Source organism: Manduca sexta, chromosome 17 (genome assembly GCF_014839805.1).
Source record: "Manduca sexta isolate Smith_Timp_Sample1 chromosome 17, JHU_Msex_v1.0, whole genome shotgun sequence".
NCBI lineage: Eukaryota > Metazoa > Arthropoda > Insecta > Lepidoptera > Sphingidae > Manduca > Manduca sexta.
Genome location: NC_051131.1, coordinates 200773 through 219809, shown reverse-complemented (window position 1 = coordinate 219809; position 19037 = coordinate 200773). Strand labels below are relative to the sequence as shown.

The 19037-nt window shown below is 33.1% G+C and overlaps 4 protein-coding genes across 4 annotated transcripts in view; 1 reads left to right on the top strand and 3 right to left on the bottom strand.

Annotated features, from left to right (window-relative positions):
- LOC115443087 (SEC14-like protein 2) overlaps positions 1 to 3737 on the bottom strand; it is a 45351-nt gene extending 41614 nt beyond the window's left edge. Inside the window, exon 1 of the mRNA XM_037439759.1 lies at positions 3481 to 3737. Coding sequence (XP_037295656.1) covers positions 3481 to 3543 — 63 coding nt within the window. The 5' untranslated portion in view covers positions 3544 to 3737. The remainder of the gene's footprint in view (positions 1 to 3480) is intronic.
- Positions 3738 to 4431: 694 nt separating this feature from the next.
- Positions 4432 to 6145, bottom strand: LOC115443089 (DNA-directed RNA polymerase II subunit GRINL1A). Its single transcript, XM_030168356.2, has one exon. The coding sequence runs from the start codon at positions 5821 to 5823 to the stop codon at positions 4888 to 4890; it is 936 nt and encodes a 311-aa protein (XP_030024216.2). The 5' UTR covers positions 5824 to 6145; the 3' UTR covers positions 4432 to 4887.
- A 441-nt stretch (positions 6146 to 6586) lies between these two features.
- On the top strand, positions 6587 to 9143 carry LOC115443092 (probable RNA-binding protein 18). Its single transcript, XM_030168358.2, has 4 exons — positions 6587 to 6826; positions 7212 to 7297; positions 7718 to 7928; positions 8058 to 9143. Exons 1-4 carry the CDS (start codon positions 6812 to 6814, stop codon positions 8328 to 8330), a joined length of 585 nt encoding a protein of 194 aa, XP_030024218.2. The 5' UTR covers positions 6587 to 6811; the 3' UTR covers positions 8331 to 9143.
- Positions 9144 to 10534: 1391 nt separating this feature from the next.
- LOC115443117 (RNA polymerase I-specific transcription initiation factor RRN3) lies at positions 10535 to 18752 on the bottom strand. The gene is made up of 7 exons (XM_030168389.2): positions 17860 to 18752; positions 16417 to 16516; positions 14341 to 14493; positions 13880 to 14098; positions 12867 to 13231; positions 12097 to 12325; positions 10535 to 11775 (listed from the first exon to the last, which is right to left on the bottom strand). Exons 1-7 carry the CDS (start codon positions 18266 to 18268, stop codon positions 11562 to 11564), a joined length of 1689 nt encoding a protein of 562 aa, XP_030024249.2. The 5' UTR covers positions 18269 to 18752; the 3' UTR covers positions 10535 to 11561.
- Positions 18753 to 19037: the final 285 nt, after the last annotated feature.

Here is a 19037-nt window from a genome sequence, read left to right as displayed (position 1 = left end):
GATATATGCGTACTTAACATTAAATTCGTGCAAAAATATAACATAGACCTTGTAACAGTGAACCATATATATCCTTCCATGAATGTTATAGTCCCACCTCTGAAGTTTGTTACAGCTTTGGCTGTACGAACTACATTCCTTACAACTTATGACAGGTAACCCAATATTTAAAACATTACGATAACGAACGGAACGCGGTTAGTAAGAGCCAAGTTGCAATAACACGTGCCTAATATACTCACGATGCTATGCATGAGTGTCAATTTGAATTGTGAAATATATAACTTTAGGCAACAGCAGAATGGAAACTGTTTATTTCTCTTAATATATTCAAATAAACAATCTTCATTTTTTCTATATTACTTATATCTTATTAAACGGCGATAGCTTAGTTGGATGTAGCACGGACTGCCGAGACGAATGTTCGCAAGTTCAAATCCCAAGGGCACATACCTCCGATTTTTCTACAATGATGTGTGTATTCTTTGTGAATTTTAATTAATTAGAAATTATTCGCTGGCTTTAACAGCGAAGGAAATCATGGTGAGGAATCCTGCATACCTGAGAAGTTCTCTATAAGAATTTTGTGGGTGTGTGAAGTCTACCAATCCGCACTAGACCGGCGTGTAGTAGTTGAGGAGGCCCGTGCCCAGCAGTGGCACAATATAATACACGGCTAATATTATGATTATATATAGGTACCTGTTTAGTTCATCGACACGTAAATGATGTAAGTTAAGTCAGGTAATGGCTTATCTTTAATGGAGACCTGTCAGAATTAGAAAGCTCATTACGCCGATTGCAGTCGTGTTTGTGGTCAGAACAGACAACAAACATAAAAAACACTAGACTTGAGGCTCTCCCGCGAGCAAACGGCCTTACGCATTCATTCCTAACATTTACAGCGCACGAATTACGACCGACACATGCCGAGTTAATAGTTTCGATAAAAAAAATCTTTTAGGTCTTTTTGAAAACATTCAAATATCAAAATGTGGAGATGCAAGGAATCACCAATTTTAGTGGTATTTTCATTATGAAATTAATGAAGCAATATCCATATTAAAGAAAACAAAAAAATAACAATCTAAATAAAGATAACACATTGTAGAAATATGGTGTTTATTTTTATGTAAGTACTTATTATAAGTATTATTTTTAATGGTTTGTTAAAGGCTGTTTAAGTCATTTCAATATTCACTAAACTTTAAAAGTTTTCTTAGTGAAAAAGAGTGACTGAACCTTTAAAATTATTCAGAAGTTAGTCAAATTGTCATATTGATGTCGCTACGATTATTCCTACTTATATCTTAGCGCGCCTATTTGTTAATTCCATTCATGAATTTAAATGAACTTGAAATGTAGCTATAAAAACCAGAGCCTCCATTGTGAATGATTAAACGAGAATGTTTCTTGAAAAGTGTGTCAAAAGGGCCTTTGCGTAATTTTGAATGGTTAAATAACTAATCAACTAACGTCTGACCAAAATATTTAATTGAAAACCTTGAAATAAAACATTCCTTGATTTTATCGAAAGTTCTTTATACTTTAATACTTGTAATATTTATAAGCTGAACATAATAAATATTTATCTATAGAAATGTGTATACAAGATTCTGTTAGAACTTTATTGTCTATTGTGTGAGTACTTCCACAAGCCTATTTTTTAAAAAAATATTCCTTATAAAAACATAGACAGCTACAATAAATAAGGCCAACTATTTGTAAATGTATTGAACAAAATGAATCGTCAACTTTCCTAAATGACGTCACCGTTTATTATTCTAACGAGTCGATTTAATGATGCTCATTAGACATGCCCTGTGCGTAACATGCGTAGAATAGAATAATTTATTTCATTTATAATTACTCATATATTAACAGACACAGGTACTTTAAAACATAATGTTATATAGATAAGTACTAAATTTTCATTATAGACGTAAATTTCTGAAATAAAGTGCTATTGGATAAAAAATAATACTACGCTCTTCTTAAAATTTTGGCGATTAATTAACGATTTAATTTAATTGTCTATTGTATACCTATTTATTTAAATTAATGATATGATAAAAATCTTTCCACTCAGACAACGATAGTTGTACAGGGAGATGTTACGTTCTTTTAACCGTCTTGCAAAAAAAGCGAAGGTTTTCTATTCGGGAGTCTGTATTTTTTTTTATGAATCTACTATCTACACCTAACTTTGAGATTAGTGAACGAATTTGTGTGTGTTCTGTTTTATTTACATGAAAAAGTAAGTATATTTTTATAGCATACTTTTAAATAGATAACTAAATTGCTATAAGCTATAAGGTTCCTTTTTATTAAACAAGCGAGTAAGTCACCCCCTAAACGACACCATCTGATAATATAATTAGCTTTATAATTAGTGGCAATATAAGGTAATTATAGTATTAGCTATTACTAACAACTAGGATTCCTGAATTAGTACACTTTTTCGGTATGTTAATTAAATGTGTACCTACCTGTCTAAAAACATTTCTTTACACTGAAGGAGCTCAGTTTCCATTGAGATATGAAGTCCTCGAACTAAATAGTTTCACGCTTGGCCAAAGATCTTATTGTAATTTCGATGGCTATTTACATTACTTGTAAATTAATAAGTAGGTTACTCGATATTTCGAGAATAAGTGGAGATAAAGGTGTCCGGCGGCAATAATGACATATAAATTGATGTAAAAAACAAAGTAGGAAACGATTTACGAAACCAACAGATAACGATCTTAATCGCATTCTTCGGATCGAGCACAAAAATGTACAAATCAAAATAAAATTTGTTATGCTTAGAAGTAAAATGTTTTTGTGTAAATTAGTACAAATTTTCTTTCCGACCGTAAGTGTATTTTTTCAAAATCTGTTAATATTTTCTAAAAACTTTTTGATGGTGACAGTCTTGTATGCAAGTTTCGTGTAAGTAGTTATTTAGTTACTATAGTTATCTTCTCTTATTGCCCCATGTATAAAATCCATCTTATATTTTATGCGCATTTTATTTTTGACGCATAAATTTATATTGTTATTATAATTAACCAGTTTCACAGTTCACAATGGTATACTTATATGGCAGGAATTATAAAGAGCTGCTTTGTTTGAAATGCATCGCACGGCAAACTTTTTGATTAAACTTTAATTATCAGATTAACAACTAAATACTTAATTACATTTTAGCGATAACATATCTCTGTCAATACGCGTTTTGGTGTTATCTAATAGGTACGTTTTTAATCAATCCCCAAAAGAGAAAATTTCTTTTCTGTTTCAACTGTTTTGTCCGACTAGCTGAATTGAAATTTATTTTTATTTTACTTATTTATAGTTTCAAAAATAGTATTGATCACACCAAACTTTGTTTAGTGTTAAATTCCACCCAGAACTAGCACAGGCTAACGGTACACAATGCCAGAAGTAAATAAACGAACACCTCGCTACCTAGTTTAATTGAATATACGTACGCACCTTCATCAATGCAAAGCGCTGATCGTCGTCGATTCCCACCACTGTGTTAGAAATAGGTGCCATTTTCACAAAAATAAATCAATATTAAATATTTTGTTACGCTTAATATTTATGTACGCGTGCACAATCGATAAACAGTGACGTGCAATTGACTGTTCGATAAACTCGATTTGCACGTTGCCAGTTGAAAAGTTCTTTGTGACGCCGAACGAGTACGTCGCGACCCGTCTGCGCGCTTACTGAGAGCGGCGGTCGTGGAAGGCAAGTTTAATATGTTTCTCGCAGCGTGTGCGCATGTTTTGGGATTCACAGACAAGTACCGTCAGCAAATAACGATTGTTTAATTAATGTATGTAACTAAATTTAATATGGAAACTAAATATAAGTAAATTATTAACACAACGGAGCGGCGCAGCGCGACGCTATATGGCATATGAGGTATGGTGGATGAGAAAACAAAGGTCACGAATTCAGTTAGGTGATATTCATTCGATATTACAAAACTTCTGTTTAGGGTGTGTGGTGATAGGTGGGTTAAATGAAATTAAAATATATATTAGGTCAGGTAGACTTGCCTTCCCCTATAATTTTTAACGTTTACATAAAGTACGGCCGCGGAAAGGCATGAAGTGCCTACACTTATTCAATTTATTTTCTATTTTGTGGATCTTTTCACATCCCGGTATTGCTCCAGCCAATTTCGGTGGCATATGCTAAATATTTTACATCATAGGTTTCATTTATTTGTATTTAAAAATTTAGGAATACATTATAGTTTTCATGTTTGTATATTTTATAATTTGCTATAGTTTTTGATTGTAATCTGTTGCGTCTTAATTTAATAAAAATAAATAAATAAATTTAATGTCTTTTATGTTGGCTGTACAAGAATATGATAATAAGGTTGTATAAATAGACAACTCCAAGTCCAAAAAAATATTGTATTGTCTCATTTAGTTACTTGAATATAAGTTCTTACTAATGATATTATTACTTATATATTATTATACATACATATCAACAGTACATATTTCTAATTACAAATATTTTTCCTTATTAATTTCTATTTAAAATATTGGTGCAACACATTGTATAAATAAATATTACTTGGGTTCACAATATAGCATGATTTTGATTGAGATTTTGGTCATTTAGCCAAATCATGTAGACTATCATAACTAAAAGTTACAGTAAAATTTGCACATTTGGTTTATCTCATGAAAAAATTAAAATCATCCCCATTTTTTTCTGTAATAATAATTGCACATCAATTATTCCATTTCATCAGTGTTGAAAAAATCACAAACAAATTTAAATTAATTTTATCATTAGTTCACACTTTTTTTGCCACTAGTACCTGGCCAAATAAACAAGGAATTCATGTGTAATATCCAAGCTTTGAATTATTTATTTCATGACAGTAAAAACAACACCGCCTCTTTCTGGCTCCTCATCATGGACATCCAAGTCACTACCCTCAGGGTCTGCTTCAGAATCATCACTATCAGCTTCCCGGTATGTGCCAAACTTAGAAGTATCTTCTGGAAGCTTCTCCATTTTGATACCTTCCAATGCCGTAAGCTTCTCCGCAGCATGCTGTGCATTTATTTCTTTTAACCTTAAATTATAATCTTGTTGCAATTTTAAACTATCCTCTATTGAGAGCACCTTTGCTGGTCCATGGACGATTGGGGGTGGTGTAGCTGCTGTTACTTCCCATTTTTTACTTCTGATTCTATTTATTTCTTTTTCTGGATTGTGGACATCACTCTTTGTGGTTTTATATGGTTTGAACTGGCCAGTTACTTTTGGTGTTGGATTGTGTTCTGTTTTATCAACTATGTATTTTACATGGGGGAGCTCACCAATTTTTATAAGATCCTCGGGACTCACTAACGGTTTATCAGGCTTTACCACTTTAAGTTTTTTCTCTTTTGCAGTATTTTGACTTAATAAATGAAGGATATCTTCTGGTTCACTATCGTCATCGGAATCCAAAACGGTGTTATTGTTCTTCTCTAATTTCCCTGTCCATTCCACTTCTTGTACCATTTGTTTGTCAACATCATTCAGATTTAATTTATTGAACATGTGACAAGTATCAAGCTCCTCCTGTTTAGCTTTAATCTCATTTACAATTTTGTCATGGAAAGTCTGTATTTTAGAACCTTTGTCAGGAAGTTTTGATATAAAATATTTGTTATTCAACAACTTAACCTGTCTCTCTTTAAGTTCGTGAAGTTCGGATAAACTTTTAGATGACAAATCCGTAATTTTCCCATCGACTTCGGTTTTGGGTGGTGGTGGTAGAATACCTGGTATTTTGCTATTTACTTTCTTCATTCTATTTAGTATGTTTTGAGTGTAGTTTCATATTTAGGTTCGTATCCTGCTTACAATTTTAAAAATTCCAAATGCTTGTTTTCTTTCTTCTTATATATTTTAGCATCGCCCGGTTATCTATCGGTAATTTCGCCAATGTCGAGTAATAATAGGACATACAAAACAATAAATACCAGAAATCAAAATTCTTCCAATTACAATTTGTTATGATTGGTCGTAACCAAAATTCTTGTTTTGACAAATGACTAATGAGTATGACATATAATGCCAAGGATAAAAGTAAAAATATTTTAATTGAAGACGGACAGATCGTAAAAGAAATTTTTGTTTTCATATTCACCCGGCCAAAGGCATTTTTTTATATACATAGCTCATGTGCCTTCTGGGCCCTTATTCTGTATGATAGCGTAAACGCGTAACGAATGTTATCTTCGAGAAATGTGCGTGGAATGGTATTCTGTAAGCCAAATTTCTATAGTCCTAAACATGATGCGTTGTGTTACGTGCTTGTTACGCACTGTCAAAATAACGTGCGGGATAGAGAATAAGGCCCCTGCTTTGCAAGCTTGATATTGGTAGAATTGTCGTAAAAGCGATATAACCAATCAAGAAATTAGAATTAGAAGGCAGGCAGGCATCTGCGTTCGTCATCCTGCATGCAGGCTTGTGAATTGCCATTTTAAAAAATATGGAACGATACAATACAGCTATAAATTCATTCGAATTAGGTACAATAAATCAATTCGTTCAAAATCCTATCATTCAATCTTTGTCAATATTGATTGATTGTCAATTGTCATTATACCTGCTGTCAATTGTCATTCCTAAAAATACAAGCGTAATTCGTAATTTCACAACGATGCATATTTTATTATAATTTTAACCGATATTGTGGTGTATTTATTTAATAACAGTCTTATGATGGTATTATAACATCGAATTGTTTATAGAATAGTAGTTAATTAGTCATAGTGCGTGAATTACAGTCATGGAGGGAGCGACGGTATGTATCAGTTTTGGCGAACATAATTATAAACTACTGTATTTCTATGTATAAATAAATTGAACTGCTACCAATGCTGGTATAGTAGTTTAATAATCAGTTTATAAAAATAATATAATTTGCAGGTGGTAAAACTATTGGTCATTGTTGAATCTTTATTATAATCATAAAATAAATGTATATGATTTACCTTAATGTTGTCTTATTTAACGTGGTTCATACATTTCATGTATGGAAACAAAATACTGTACTATTCTCAAACAGAATGACAAAAAAGAGGTGTTTCCTTTAAAAAAATATTCTAATATAATATCACCTACCATGTCCTACTAGCATAATTGCTATATTATACCACAATTTTTATTTGTTAAATACGATTTTCTAGGTACCATTACAACTAGAGCCTGTGTTGCAGAATGATGTGTCTGACAAGAGACTGTGGATTGGAAACCTCGAACCGAGAGTCAATGAGTATGATTATTTTATCTTTCATTGCAGTTTAATATCTATTGAACAGTAAAATGGCTAAGTTACTGTACTAAGACACTTTTTTACTCTCATTTATTCTTTAAGTTCATACATTAAATGTTGGTGTGATGATATAACAATACTAAACTTAAAGTAGCAATACTACACATTACTCTAAAATAAAATACACTGCATGTTTACAATAGTCTTATAGTTAAATAAACTATTACAATATTATTATAGTATTTACAATATCAGCTTGAATTTAACCAGATTTACAGAACACCACTCTATAATGCAACTGTTTTGAGGCTTAGTAGCCTTTAATGTTTCAATAAAAATGTATTTAGTACCAAAATGATTGTTTTTCTGTACTTTCATTACTTGAGCATATGAAGCTAACCCAAATTTTTCTCATTACCGGTACCAATTACTGAAAATGGTCCGCGTCTACGGCAATATCGAGAAGTTCGACATGCTGTTTCATCGCAGTGGACCCAATGCGGGACAGCCGCGGGGCTTTGCGTTCGTCACATACAAGATGAGGCAGGATGCTATCAAAGCCATGAACTCACTCAATGGTCAGATGTTAGGCTCAAAACGTATCTGCGTTAAGTTTGCAAAGAATATTTTGGTAAGTTATTTTTTAAGCATTGGCAATGCAAATTGCTAGTTTCACAGATTAATAAATAATTATACTTTCTTTATTATTTGATAAAGTGCATAGTTACTGAATGTTACAGTATTCTATTTTTGATCACAGGAAGAACAAGAGAAGCCAAAACCAGAATTAGGTATTGCTGCCCTCGCCGGTGCCAAGCCAGAAATCAAACTTAGCAAGAAAACCGCAATACAGTCTATTGAAGCAAAACTAAACATGATGGAAAGCATGAACCCTGGTGATGACTTTGTAGTGAATAAGCTAGCGGCTCATGAGACACCAGTAATCACACAGTACCAGAATAAACAGCATCAGCCACCAAATAAGTCTATAAGTACCTTTAGGCGACGCCATCCATATCACAAAAAAAGATAGATCAAGACTTTGTTTGTTAGTTTATAAGTTGCACAGTATTTGAAGAATATGGCTGATTTAAATTGGTCAATTGCTGCTGCTTGGGATCTTAGTTTCCATCTTACGTAATATTATCTATATTTCAGAAGATACAATTGCATTTTATTTATAATCAGATCTTTGTTATGGTGATATTAGATATGAGGGTCGACTCTAGAAATCATATTAGGTCTGGTCCACTTCATAATGTGAGGATAGCAAAATTGTGCTAAAAACTAAATAAGACGCTTTGTCTAGGACTGAATTGGCTTGATACAATCTTATATTGACTAATTTGAATGAGCCATTAGATTATAAGGATTATTGTAAGATCTGTGCAGTGAGATCGCGTTTAAAGTTCTATTTGAGCTCTCTAGATACTAAAGTACTAAAACAGTAAATTTAAAATAGTTGTGTATAGTCAGCAACAAAAATAGATGAGCAAATTCAAAACAATGTTATCTTGATACATTTTTTTTTATTTATTCTGATTGTAAATCCATGGTATTTTGTTTTTCATAAAAAGTATAAAAGCAATTTGAAGTTTTTATTGGATCAGCTATTTTTGTTGATGAATATCTTATGACAGCCATGATAACATTTTAAAATATTAAATGATTCCATTGTAGTTGAGCAATTTTTCCCAAAGTAGCACTTTTACCAAATAATTCTGCATGTTGTAATACTTCCTTATAGAATGAAATTAGTAATAAGTAAATAGAACTTTAGGCGTAATTTTGTTGTAGTCATGTGTTCATTGTAAGTTGTAGTTAATTGTGAAATTAAATATGATAGCCAAGAATGATTGTAATCTCAATAAATATTTTGAAATGCCTCGTCATACGGTTACAAAAAAACTTAAATTTATTTATTAAAAGCGGAATATGTTTTACAATTAACAATCGATACATATTATAAAATAAAGTGGCCTTTTCTGTCTGTCTGTATATTATTGATTTTCTCAAAATGTACTGAACGACTTTTATGAAATTTGGTGTGAATATAGTTTAAGACACTGGGAAGGTTAGAGGTCACTTTCTATCCCGGGAATATACATAGCGGGACTTTTATCCCGGAAGACTCCTTCACGCTGGCGAAGCCGCGAGCGAAAGCTACTATTATATAAAATATCTATGTAAAGCACTTTGGCTTTAACAAAAGGTGTGACGTCACTTCTCGGGCTTGACTTAAAATTGTGATAGGCAGCTAAACTTAAGATATTTCTGATCAAAATGAAATATGAATCTGAATTTAAGTATAAAGGCCATAGTCCCGTGTGTACTTTGTGGTTAAATGATGCTCGCACTGTTGTGATTGAAGTCTTGAAATATTTTTAACTCGTGTCATAGCCACAGACTATGGTCATACTTGCTGTTTAACCCTTTCGCGAACAATGCTTATTACTGGGCTAAATTAGGTTTTGCATTTTTGTAGTAGTCAATTCCTCCTTTAAAAAAACTATGGCGTTAGCAATACAAATTTTTTTGGGAATTTTGGCGCGAAATTTTTAGAAGTGTTTAATATTACTCATGTTCGCTAAAGGGTAATAAAGTATATATATAATATAATTGATGTAATTGAAAGTGGCCATCGTTTATCAAAATACTTTAACGATATTCACATTATTGTTACGCGCCGCTATCCTAGCCGATGACATCGGGCGTTTCCGGAAGTATTCGGCTGCGCGGGCAGGCTGGCAGAAGAGAAGATATGTCACGCGGCGACTATGCTATTATAATTATTCCCTCTGGCTGGACGTTGTCAAAAGAATGTTTAAAATTGTATTCTGTAATTATTTTGCTAATATAATGTTTACTGTAAAAAGAGCGTTTTACATTATCTGTTAATAATTGAAATAAAAAAAAAAATATGTATTATAATTTTTTTTTTAGTTATTTTTCAATTTGTGATTTTTTTAAATAAAGAAAATTATGCAATAAATATGGTTTTATTGTAAACAAACTTATTGGTATATCACTTCAGAAATATTTTATGTAATCTTAACATAAATTAATAGATTCAATTTTGTATTGATTGACAAAATTATTGCTTGCTTATTTCGGTTCCAACAACGGTTGGAATTTAAACAAAAATACAAATATGACATTTTTGCGTCAAAAAAAAAATCAAGTTCGTATGTGATTATTTTGATGTTACATGTGTGATAATTGTAGATTTTAAAACAATAAAATATTAAATTGATATCTGAGTCTGTCTGTGACAAACATTGCAGCTTCTGAAAAAATACTTCCAAGAAAATATTGAATAAGGTCAAGGGGCCCAATTCCATCTAGGTCTATCTTTCATATGTGGTTTAAGGGTTAAGTAGGGGATTTTTGGCGCTTTTATCTATACGGCTATCAAAGCTTTCCTCCGATTGGAACGCCCGTAATTGCAAAGAGATCGTTTTACACCGTAGACGGAATAGGGCTTCCTGACCTATATAAAAGTAACATCAAAATATTTAATCCTCAATGAAATTTATAGTTATTTAACACCAACAATTATAAATGTAGCTAGGTAGTATGGTGATATATCTTTATTGTTAAAGTTAACAATAGCACTAGATCGCTGAAACAAAGTACAACATTTAACTATGAACACCAGGTAAGTCTATGTTCATTTATAAAAACCGACATTCTATAAACATAATAAAATCATATAGCTAACTACTAAGTGGAAATATTGCTGTTATATTCATGGCTACTTATATCTTAATTTAACACAAAAGAGTAACATTTTGTAATTGCAGCATACTTAACATTCATATAAAAATCTAACAGAGTATATTGTTAATACTTCTATCTAAGTAGGCATACTATAACTGATATCAGTATTTTACAAACATGTAAATTAGCGAAACAAGTCGTTTGTAAATATTAAAGTTAAATTACATATTCTCTATGACAATTTGCAAATCAGTTAAACATTTATCGACCAGAAATTATTAAAGCTGGCTGTACTAAGTCGATAACAAATTATTAAGCTTTTTTATCCCTACAAATAGATTCCCATAATCAATTCCAATCTTTATCTTTAATCTGATGCTGAGAACGAACCAATCAAATAAGTCATGTGAAAGAGTGTCCAAAATTTTTATTCTGATTGGTTCATTTTGACATTAATTAAAAAAAGATAGTAATTGTTTATTAAAATCGGAGGGTAAAAGCAATAATTACAGACGCAAACAACTTGTTTCTACAATTATCTAATCTAATTGATTAATATATTCTCGCTGGTTCTGAAGCCCGGTGATACGCCATTCGACAGCGAGCTAGCTAGTCTCTGGCACGGGCTAGCGGACATCAAGAAGTCGTCGTCATCGCCTTCCAGCTTTTTCTTCATCGATGTGTATTGTGTTTCATCTTCACCAACATTTAGAAAGTCTTTGTATTCTATGCAGAGCGGCCATATTATTTTGCCGGACCTGTGGAATGTTTGTAGTGTCATAAAAACAGTTTGTAAAAAGATAGATACTAGCTTATTTAAACAATTTTCTTACTTCAAATACACGCTCATTGACACATCTACTTTTACACGTACACATACACACACACGCACAATTCTTTGAAATTTTATTAGAATAACAGATTAGCTAGCCTAACTTCGATGCGCTTTGTAACTTAAAATTAATTTTTACAGGTTATATAGGTTTTAATTACCATATTTAACTATATTATCATTATGAATATTTTCATATGTTACTACCTAATTGTGTTTTGGTTATAAATGAATATTTCCCAGTTACCTCGGCAGCGTATAGGGATCGTACGGGAACCACTCGTCGTAGTGCACGGCGGTGGAGGCCTGCAGCGAGTTGCGGGCGTTGCGCTCCATGACGGGCGCGCAGTAGACGAGCTGGTGCGCGCGCGTGACGGACGCGAAGGCGCGCGCCACGGGCGGCGGGCACGAGCGCAGCGGGTTCAGCGCGCACGCCACCAGCCGCGGCAGGTTCAGCGACTCCACGAAGTTCAAATCTGTTAATAAACATTAGCTTTACTAACTTATTTATTATATGCCGTGTATCCTTTGTTGGAGGTCCTTAAATAAATAAATAAACTTACATTTAAACTGTGTTTTTTCTGTTAAGGTTGCCATAGGAAAACACGAAGCCTCTTTATGTTGAGAACTGGCAGCATATTATTCGAATTCTTGAAATTGGAATGATTAAATAATGTCCAGCTGTTACTCAACGTGCTGTCATATTCCGTATATTATGTTTTAAGTGGAATAGTTGACTGATAAATAAGTGGTCATTCTAATAAAAATCTAGTTTGCGTTCACTCCCTATACATACTAAATCAGCCATGGCGGCCCATAGCGCAGGTTGTTCTACCTACACAACTACTTGGTACAATTGGATTTAATGATGAGAAAATAATTAGTACCCTTAATTTATCTTACAATATTGATAATAATAACGTAACATGTTTTTGAACAAATAATAAAATATAATATTAAAATAATGTTATGAAAACACTGGGACTACAATGTAACTAATATTCATAAAATACTCACTTTCTTTACTCATAAACAGGTGATGATTCTTAAACGCAACAAGGTAGAATATCGCATGGCATATTGCGTGGAACGCTCCATGAGCTTTCATACTGTCTGTGGCAGTTGTGGACTCTTGGGTTGCTGTGATGTACTTATGACACCAGTCCGCCATAGTCTTTAAGTAGAATACAAGTCTAGTATTGGGAACTCTGACGCAGCGAGCGAGGAGTCCGGCGAGATGGCTAGCGGCTGTGCGTCGAGTCGCGAAGGCGCCGGGACCTAGGCCTTGCAAGCCAGCTGCTACCACCCACAAATTGTTCAGGATTCGGTCCGCGCATTGTTGGTTTATTGACACTGCATACAGTATTAGAAATTGGACGTGTCTGGAAAGAAATCATTCATTTTTTATGTTTATTTAGCATTGCATTTATTTTTAAGTTCAATGAAGACAAATGTTGACTGTATCCAGAAAAAATAGGTCTCATCATTCACAATAGCCGATTGTATCGGTCTTATATTTGACATTATAAAATACTATACTTAAAACTTTTGAAGACTTCACATTACTTATATTAACATAATTTGTTTTATTAGGACAATAGTATCATCATAAATTTATCACCGCTCACAAAAATCTTCAAGGCCGTGTGAGTTAACTGCGCATTTTTCAGATAATACACAAGTTGAGTGACACTACACGCGCTAAAATGTTTTTCCGTGGTGAAAGAGGCCCTGTATGTATGAAAAGGACTTGGGGATGCCTCTACTTAACATTGAGACATAGGCTAATGCGATATGTTAAGATAGAGATTACATCGAAGAAGTTAGTCTGCTTTTATAATTGTGGAATAAAGCCTAAATTTGCAATGAAAATAAATGTTTATGAGTAAAATAGCATTGCTAGTCCATAATATTATAACACAGTCAAACAAGACTCCAAGAATTTCACTGTGGCATAAAGTGTTTGGTAACAAATTATTTGTGTGAGATATTACTGAAAGCGATAACTTAATACAGCTTGAAGAACTTACCTAATACCATAAGTAGGCAGCACAATCCTTTCAAAAACATTGCAAAGCAGGTTTAAAACAGGACTCCTTTCATCTTCCAACCAATGTAACATCTCCAACATGCTGTAGTCTAAAGCGTCGGACACTTCATCGCGTTCCTCCACGTCCATTTCGAAAATGGTTTCATTTTGAGACTTATTCTTCTCCCTTTCTACTATATTGACATCCATTACTATCATTCTGAAAAAGGAAATTGCAATAAAATATTTAAATGGTTTAGCTATTTGCATCTGCTGAATTATATTAGTCTACACACATCATAATAAGCAACAATAAATATTTAATCCATATACTGTGCAATACATTGAAACCCAAAAGTCATAAGCGGCTTCAACTTAGTATTTATTTGATTGAATCTTGAAACAAATATCAAAACTCACAATAATGAACTACTAAGACAAATCTTAAAAATTCTATATTACCTGTTTATAATGGCGGCCATAATCTGTTCTCTTAGTGATGGTATATATTTGCTCATCCATATTAAGTTGTGTATGTACACCCTGTTAGCATTGCATCCCGCTTTGTAATAAGGAAATTGTTCTATCACTATGTGCATTAGGAGGTCTATACACCTGAAAGAAAAATTACATTGAAAAAATTACATCTAAATTATGCAATAGTTTAGGTTTTGGGTTTTATGTCCTGGGTTTGGAAAAGCACTATAATCCCACACTATATGGCCATATATGCTAGTCACCTATTACAGCATGACGCAGAAATAGGCTCGGCCAAATATCTGTACACTAGTTAGGCCTCTGCCTAACTCAGAAAATAGTAGCATAGTCTTATATTTAATTAAGGCATTCGTGTTCACGCAATATACAAAATTGCGTGATCTTGAGGCCACTCGGCGGTAATGACGCATTAAGGGCATGCGTCATTATTTTGAGAATTGATTGCATAATCAATTGCTTATTTAATCAAGTAGTACCAAATATCTCCCTTGCTTTTTGGCAGTTCCGCAATGTTGCAGCACCATAGCAACATTGCTATATATTGTGATAAAGAAATTTAAATATATTTCACTCATATTCATGTTTCAATTTTCCACCATTACTTACAAAGATCTGTTTGTGGATATTCATTTTATTGTTTCATTAAGTTATATATTTAAATCCACGCTAAAACATGCAGTCATAGAAACTGAGTTTCTGAAGAGCCAAACTCTTCAAAACAATGTATCTCAGTGAATGTATATTGTTTTAGCATGATACCTTTTATATATCCATAACTTATAGATATTGTTAAACTGAAAATCTAGAGCAAAATTTAGATTTTTACTTTATCATGAATAGAGTATACTCCATGAGTCCCATAGCTATGTAAAGGGAAGGGAAGAAGGCCAGGGCTCGATAGCAAAGAGGGTGCAAGTTACCAGTACCGAGTGGCGCAGCACAGTTCTACAATAGTTGTTATACCACTGCATGAAAGTCACTTAGCCCTTGCTCTGTAGTGTTTTTTCAAAAGCAGGTGTAAATCTGTCTATATACGGGAATCGAACCCACATCCTTTTTTCACTCAAACAACTATTTGCCATTTCCATAGAGGTTGCCAGTGTCAAAAAAATTAAATTTGTGCAAGTTTATGGATATATTTTAATCCAAAACTTGACTAGATAAATCTAGTAGTTTCTTACCATTTTCGGTATCAGTGACCTTCAACTTGTAGTTGTGCTCCCAAAATCCTCTCCCTCGTAAAATTGAGAGGTGCTCTGTGAAGTATTACACTTCTCTTTACATGCTGTTAAATGACAGCAGTTGTAAAATTTCAATAAGAGGAATGTTTTAACAATCTACTTCTTTGAAGGCTTTAATCCCAAGAAGTAACTCTTCTCTATCTAATGATAAAGCAACCCATGGACTTTCCTATACCATATCACGACATATCGTTACGCCTGTACACCTGAGTAGGTATATAAGGCCGCAGGTCCTTGATGGTATTTTGGCCCAAGAGATAGGGTATAGCAACCATATTCTGTGAGAGATACATAGAAAAGCCTAGAGTTGCTTAGATAGAATAACTAAGAGTTACCATCATATTGTTCAACTGTTGTCGAGCATGTTACAGCCTTATTTTAGTTTTACAACAGGCTTAGCCGTTGAAACTGTCAGGTAAACCAACACAAAGTGTTGCGTCTCCTGGGGTTCGAACTCAGGCTCTCCTTCACTACAGCCAATTAGCACTGTCCTTAAAGCAAGGTCATATTTCTATATTATTTTTTTAATTGAAGCTAATTGGGTAAGGTTGGTAGATCCCTCACAATGGGTAAGTTGCTATTCGCAAAATGCAATGCAACTTTTATAAACCAAATGTGGAAGAATATATTGATAGCATTCCAGTTATGACATTATTTTTCATCATTTAGAATTAATGCTTCTCTCAAGGTTCTCTACATGAATTAGTAATCATCTGCTTTGAATTTAATAACAATAAAATTAATTTAAGTTATTAAAATTCAAAATTACAGATAGAAGGTCTCATATGTTTATACTTACATGGGTATTATGGCTACAATTTGGGCTATGACAGTGTGGATATTAGACCATCTGTGGACCTTTTCAGGTGGTGGACTGTCTTCCCAGCCTTCATCATCAGCTGCAACAAAGACATAAATCAAATTACATCAAACATTTTGTTAAATATCACATTACCAGTTGTCTATGTATGACAAAATTTTGTATATCAAATTTTGTTTTTAAGATATTTAATAATATAATGGTGTTGAAGGTTAATCATTATATTATTTAACCACCATGATTATAATACTGCCATGCTAAGTGCAAAAACAGTATGTCAGGGAAACCTTATTTTAAAATAATTGAATTTTTGTAAATATAGTTTTATAGTTTTTTAAGTAAAATGGAGATAGAGAAAACTCTTTTAAGGTGTTTTGACAAGTTCTAAACAAGATACCGTTATTTAGGTAAGTTCATTGGATGGCATTTCTTTAAGTTATTTGACACCATAAAAATCAAAATCTTGTTTTTTTGAGATACTGCTTGTGAACTTAGCACGGCAGAATAGCTGGTAAACAATTTGAATGTAGGTTAGTATAGCTAAACTTACATACAAGAAAATAACCCAATCATGCTCAAGGTTTGCCAGCTATTAGACAAAATTAAAAACTTGTCCAGTGAGTACAACTTTACTTGTTTTTATTAGTGCACAATCAATGGTATCATCAGCCATGCCATATGTAGGGAATCACAAATCAAAATGTAAAAAAAAAAAAACCATTAGAATTGTTAATAATGATGTAGTTAGGTAACCAAGATACAAGATTTGAAGTTTTTATACAGATATTTACTTAAAAGTTAAGTAGGTATTTCACAAAAATAACCAAATGTTAAGATATTAAGATGAAGTTCTGCAAGAACTTGAACATCTTTAAATTAAAAATATCATAACTTGAGCAATAAGTATAATTTGATTTTCAGTAAAATGTTGAAATTATGTTTAACTGCCACTTATTTCTGTATAATAGGCACTTTAAGAATGGACAGATTCCTTTGTTATGTTGGTTGCATACCTCATTTGAAATATGTGCAACAGTATGCAACATGCATAAATATTTCATAACTTACAAATAAATATTCAATCATTAATATAGGCCACTTTTGTGGCTGACTGTACTTGCAATCATATAATTGTGAAATTAATTAAATTTCACAAACATAAAGATCATGGTCATATCCTTTAAGAGGTTAGCACTAGGCTTATCATTGTTATCAATGATGATAACAAGAAATCTAAACTTATAACAAGATTCCTATGTTATATTTAATTTATGAGTACAATAACTTGTTAAAAACCTATAAATATGATTATTTAAAATGTAAAAAGCCACATAGAACAATAGTAAATGAGTGTGCACAATTTGAAATTCACATTTCAAAACATTGCACAACACTTGAAATGTAAACATAAAGGAAGCATACCTTTAAACAACTTGACTAAGCATGTCATGACTTGTTGGCAGTGGTAAGAGTGCGCGGAGACCAGGCTCAGCACAAACCTACTGAACAGCCCAACCAGCTCCTCGCTCCGGCTGGCCCATTCCACGTCGCACACCGCCTCCACAATCTGCTTGAAATCTCTCCCCAAAACAACAACACATGACAAACAATCATCAAACACTATTCTGTAGTTTTCGTCGTTCAACGGGTAGTCTCTCAAAACTTTAACCAATTCACCATAGGGGCCGGCGCTCCCTTTCCTGGCGTAATTTAGCAGTATTTGTTCTATTTGGTTCTTCGAGAACTTCAACCGCATGCGCGCCAATGCCGCTTGCCGGTCCAAAGTTTTTTGCATCAAAGATGCGACGCTTTTTTGTGCAGCTACTGCCATTATTTCTTAAGGTCTGAGGACACGGACTTCAAAATCTCTATTATCTCAGGTTGCCTGAGCAGTTCCGCCTTTTTATGGTTTAGAACTTCACGTAATATATTACTGCTATCCTCTATACTTGGTACCGTATGTGGACTCGGTTCAAAACTGGTGCTGGGTTTGTTGTAACCCAGACTTGGTTCTGATGACTCGCTAGTTCTTTTATCTTTCAGATACGTCTGTAATCTTTCTAATACGACCTTGTTGTCACTTTCCTTCTTCTCTGGACTATAACCTTCTTTAGACATAGCTTAGTTTTAATATTTACATGATCAATACTGTGTATTGGCACAAATAGTGAAAGTAATTATATAGCTAACGTATTAATATTGCTAATAAACGTAGAGAATTCTTTTATTACTATAGAATTACACGAATAGCAAGGGATAAAACACGTGTACAATGTGCGCGGTATGTTCACAATTTGACATTTGACACGTTTGACACATGGATTTTCGTCTTCATTTTCGATTGACGAAAGACAAATTATACAGCCTAAGAATAGACATGTGACGAGCAGTGAACAAAGAGCGAAGAGTATTGGAACCAAAGTGTATGTAATAAACATTGCGTACATATTGTAGTACATTCCACCATGTATACCAGCTTTACATATTCTTTTGAAAACCTATTGTGATTCATGAACTATAATAAAATTCATGAACTATAAAAAATATATATACATTTTGTTTCTGTTGTTGATTGAACTAATTTTTGGTTGCGACTCTGT

What these genes read in the sequence shown, in the direction of transcription:
- LOC115443117 (XM_030168389.2), bottom strand. Translation starts at nt 18,268, where the DNA reads ATGGCAGTAGCTGCACAAAAAAGCGTCGCATCTTTGATGCAAAAAACT. An exon ending in CTGCCTACTTATGGTATTAG is followed by an intron (nt 13,232 to 13,879) that starts GTAAGTTCTTCA and finishes ATTTCTTTCCAG; the next exon opens with ACACGTCCAATTTCTAATAC. An exon ending in CCTGTTTATGAGTAAAGAAA is followed by an intron (nt 12,326 to 12,866) that starts GTGAGTATTTTA and finishes GTTTATTAACAG; the next exon opens with ATTTGAACTTCGTGGAGTCG.
- LOC115443092 (XM_030168358.2), top strand. An exon ending in CTCGAACCGAGAGTCAATGA is followed by an intron (nt 7,298 to 7,717) that starts GTATGATTATTT and finishes TTCTCATTACCG; the next exon opens with GTACCAATTACTGAAAATGG. An exon ending in AGTTTGCAAAGAATATTTTG is followed by an intron (nt 7,929 to 8,057) that starts GTAAGTTATTTT and finishes TTTTGATCACAG; the next exon opens with GAAGAACAAGAGAAGCCAAA.
- LOC115443089 (XM_030168356.2), bottom strand. Translation starts at nt 5,823, where the DNA reads ATGAAGAAAGTAAATAGCAAAATACCAGGTATTCTACCACCACCACCC.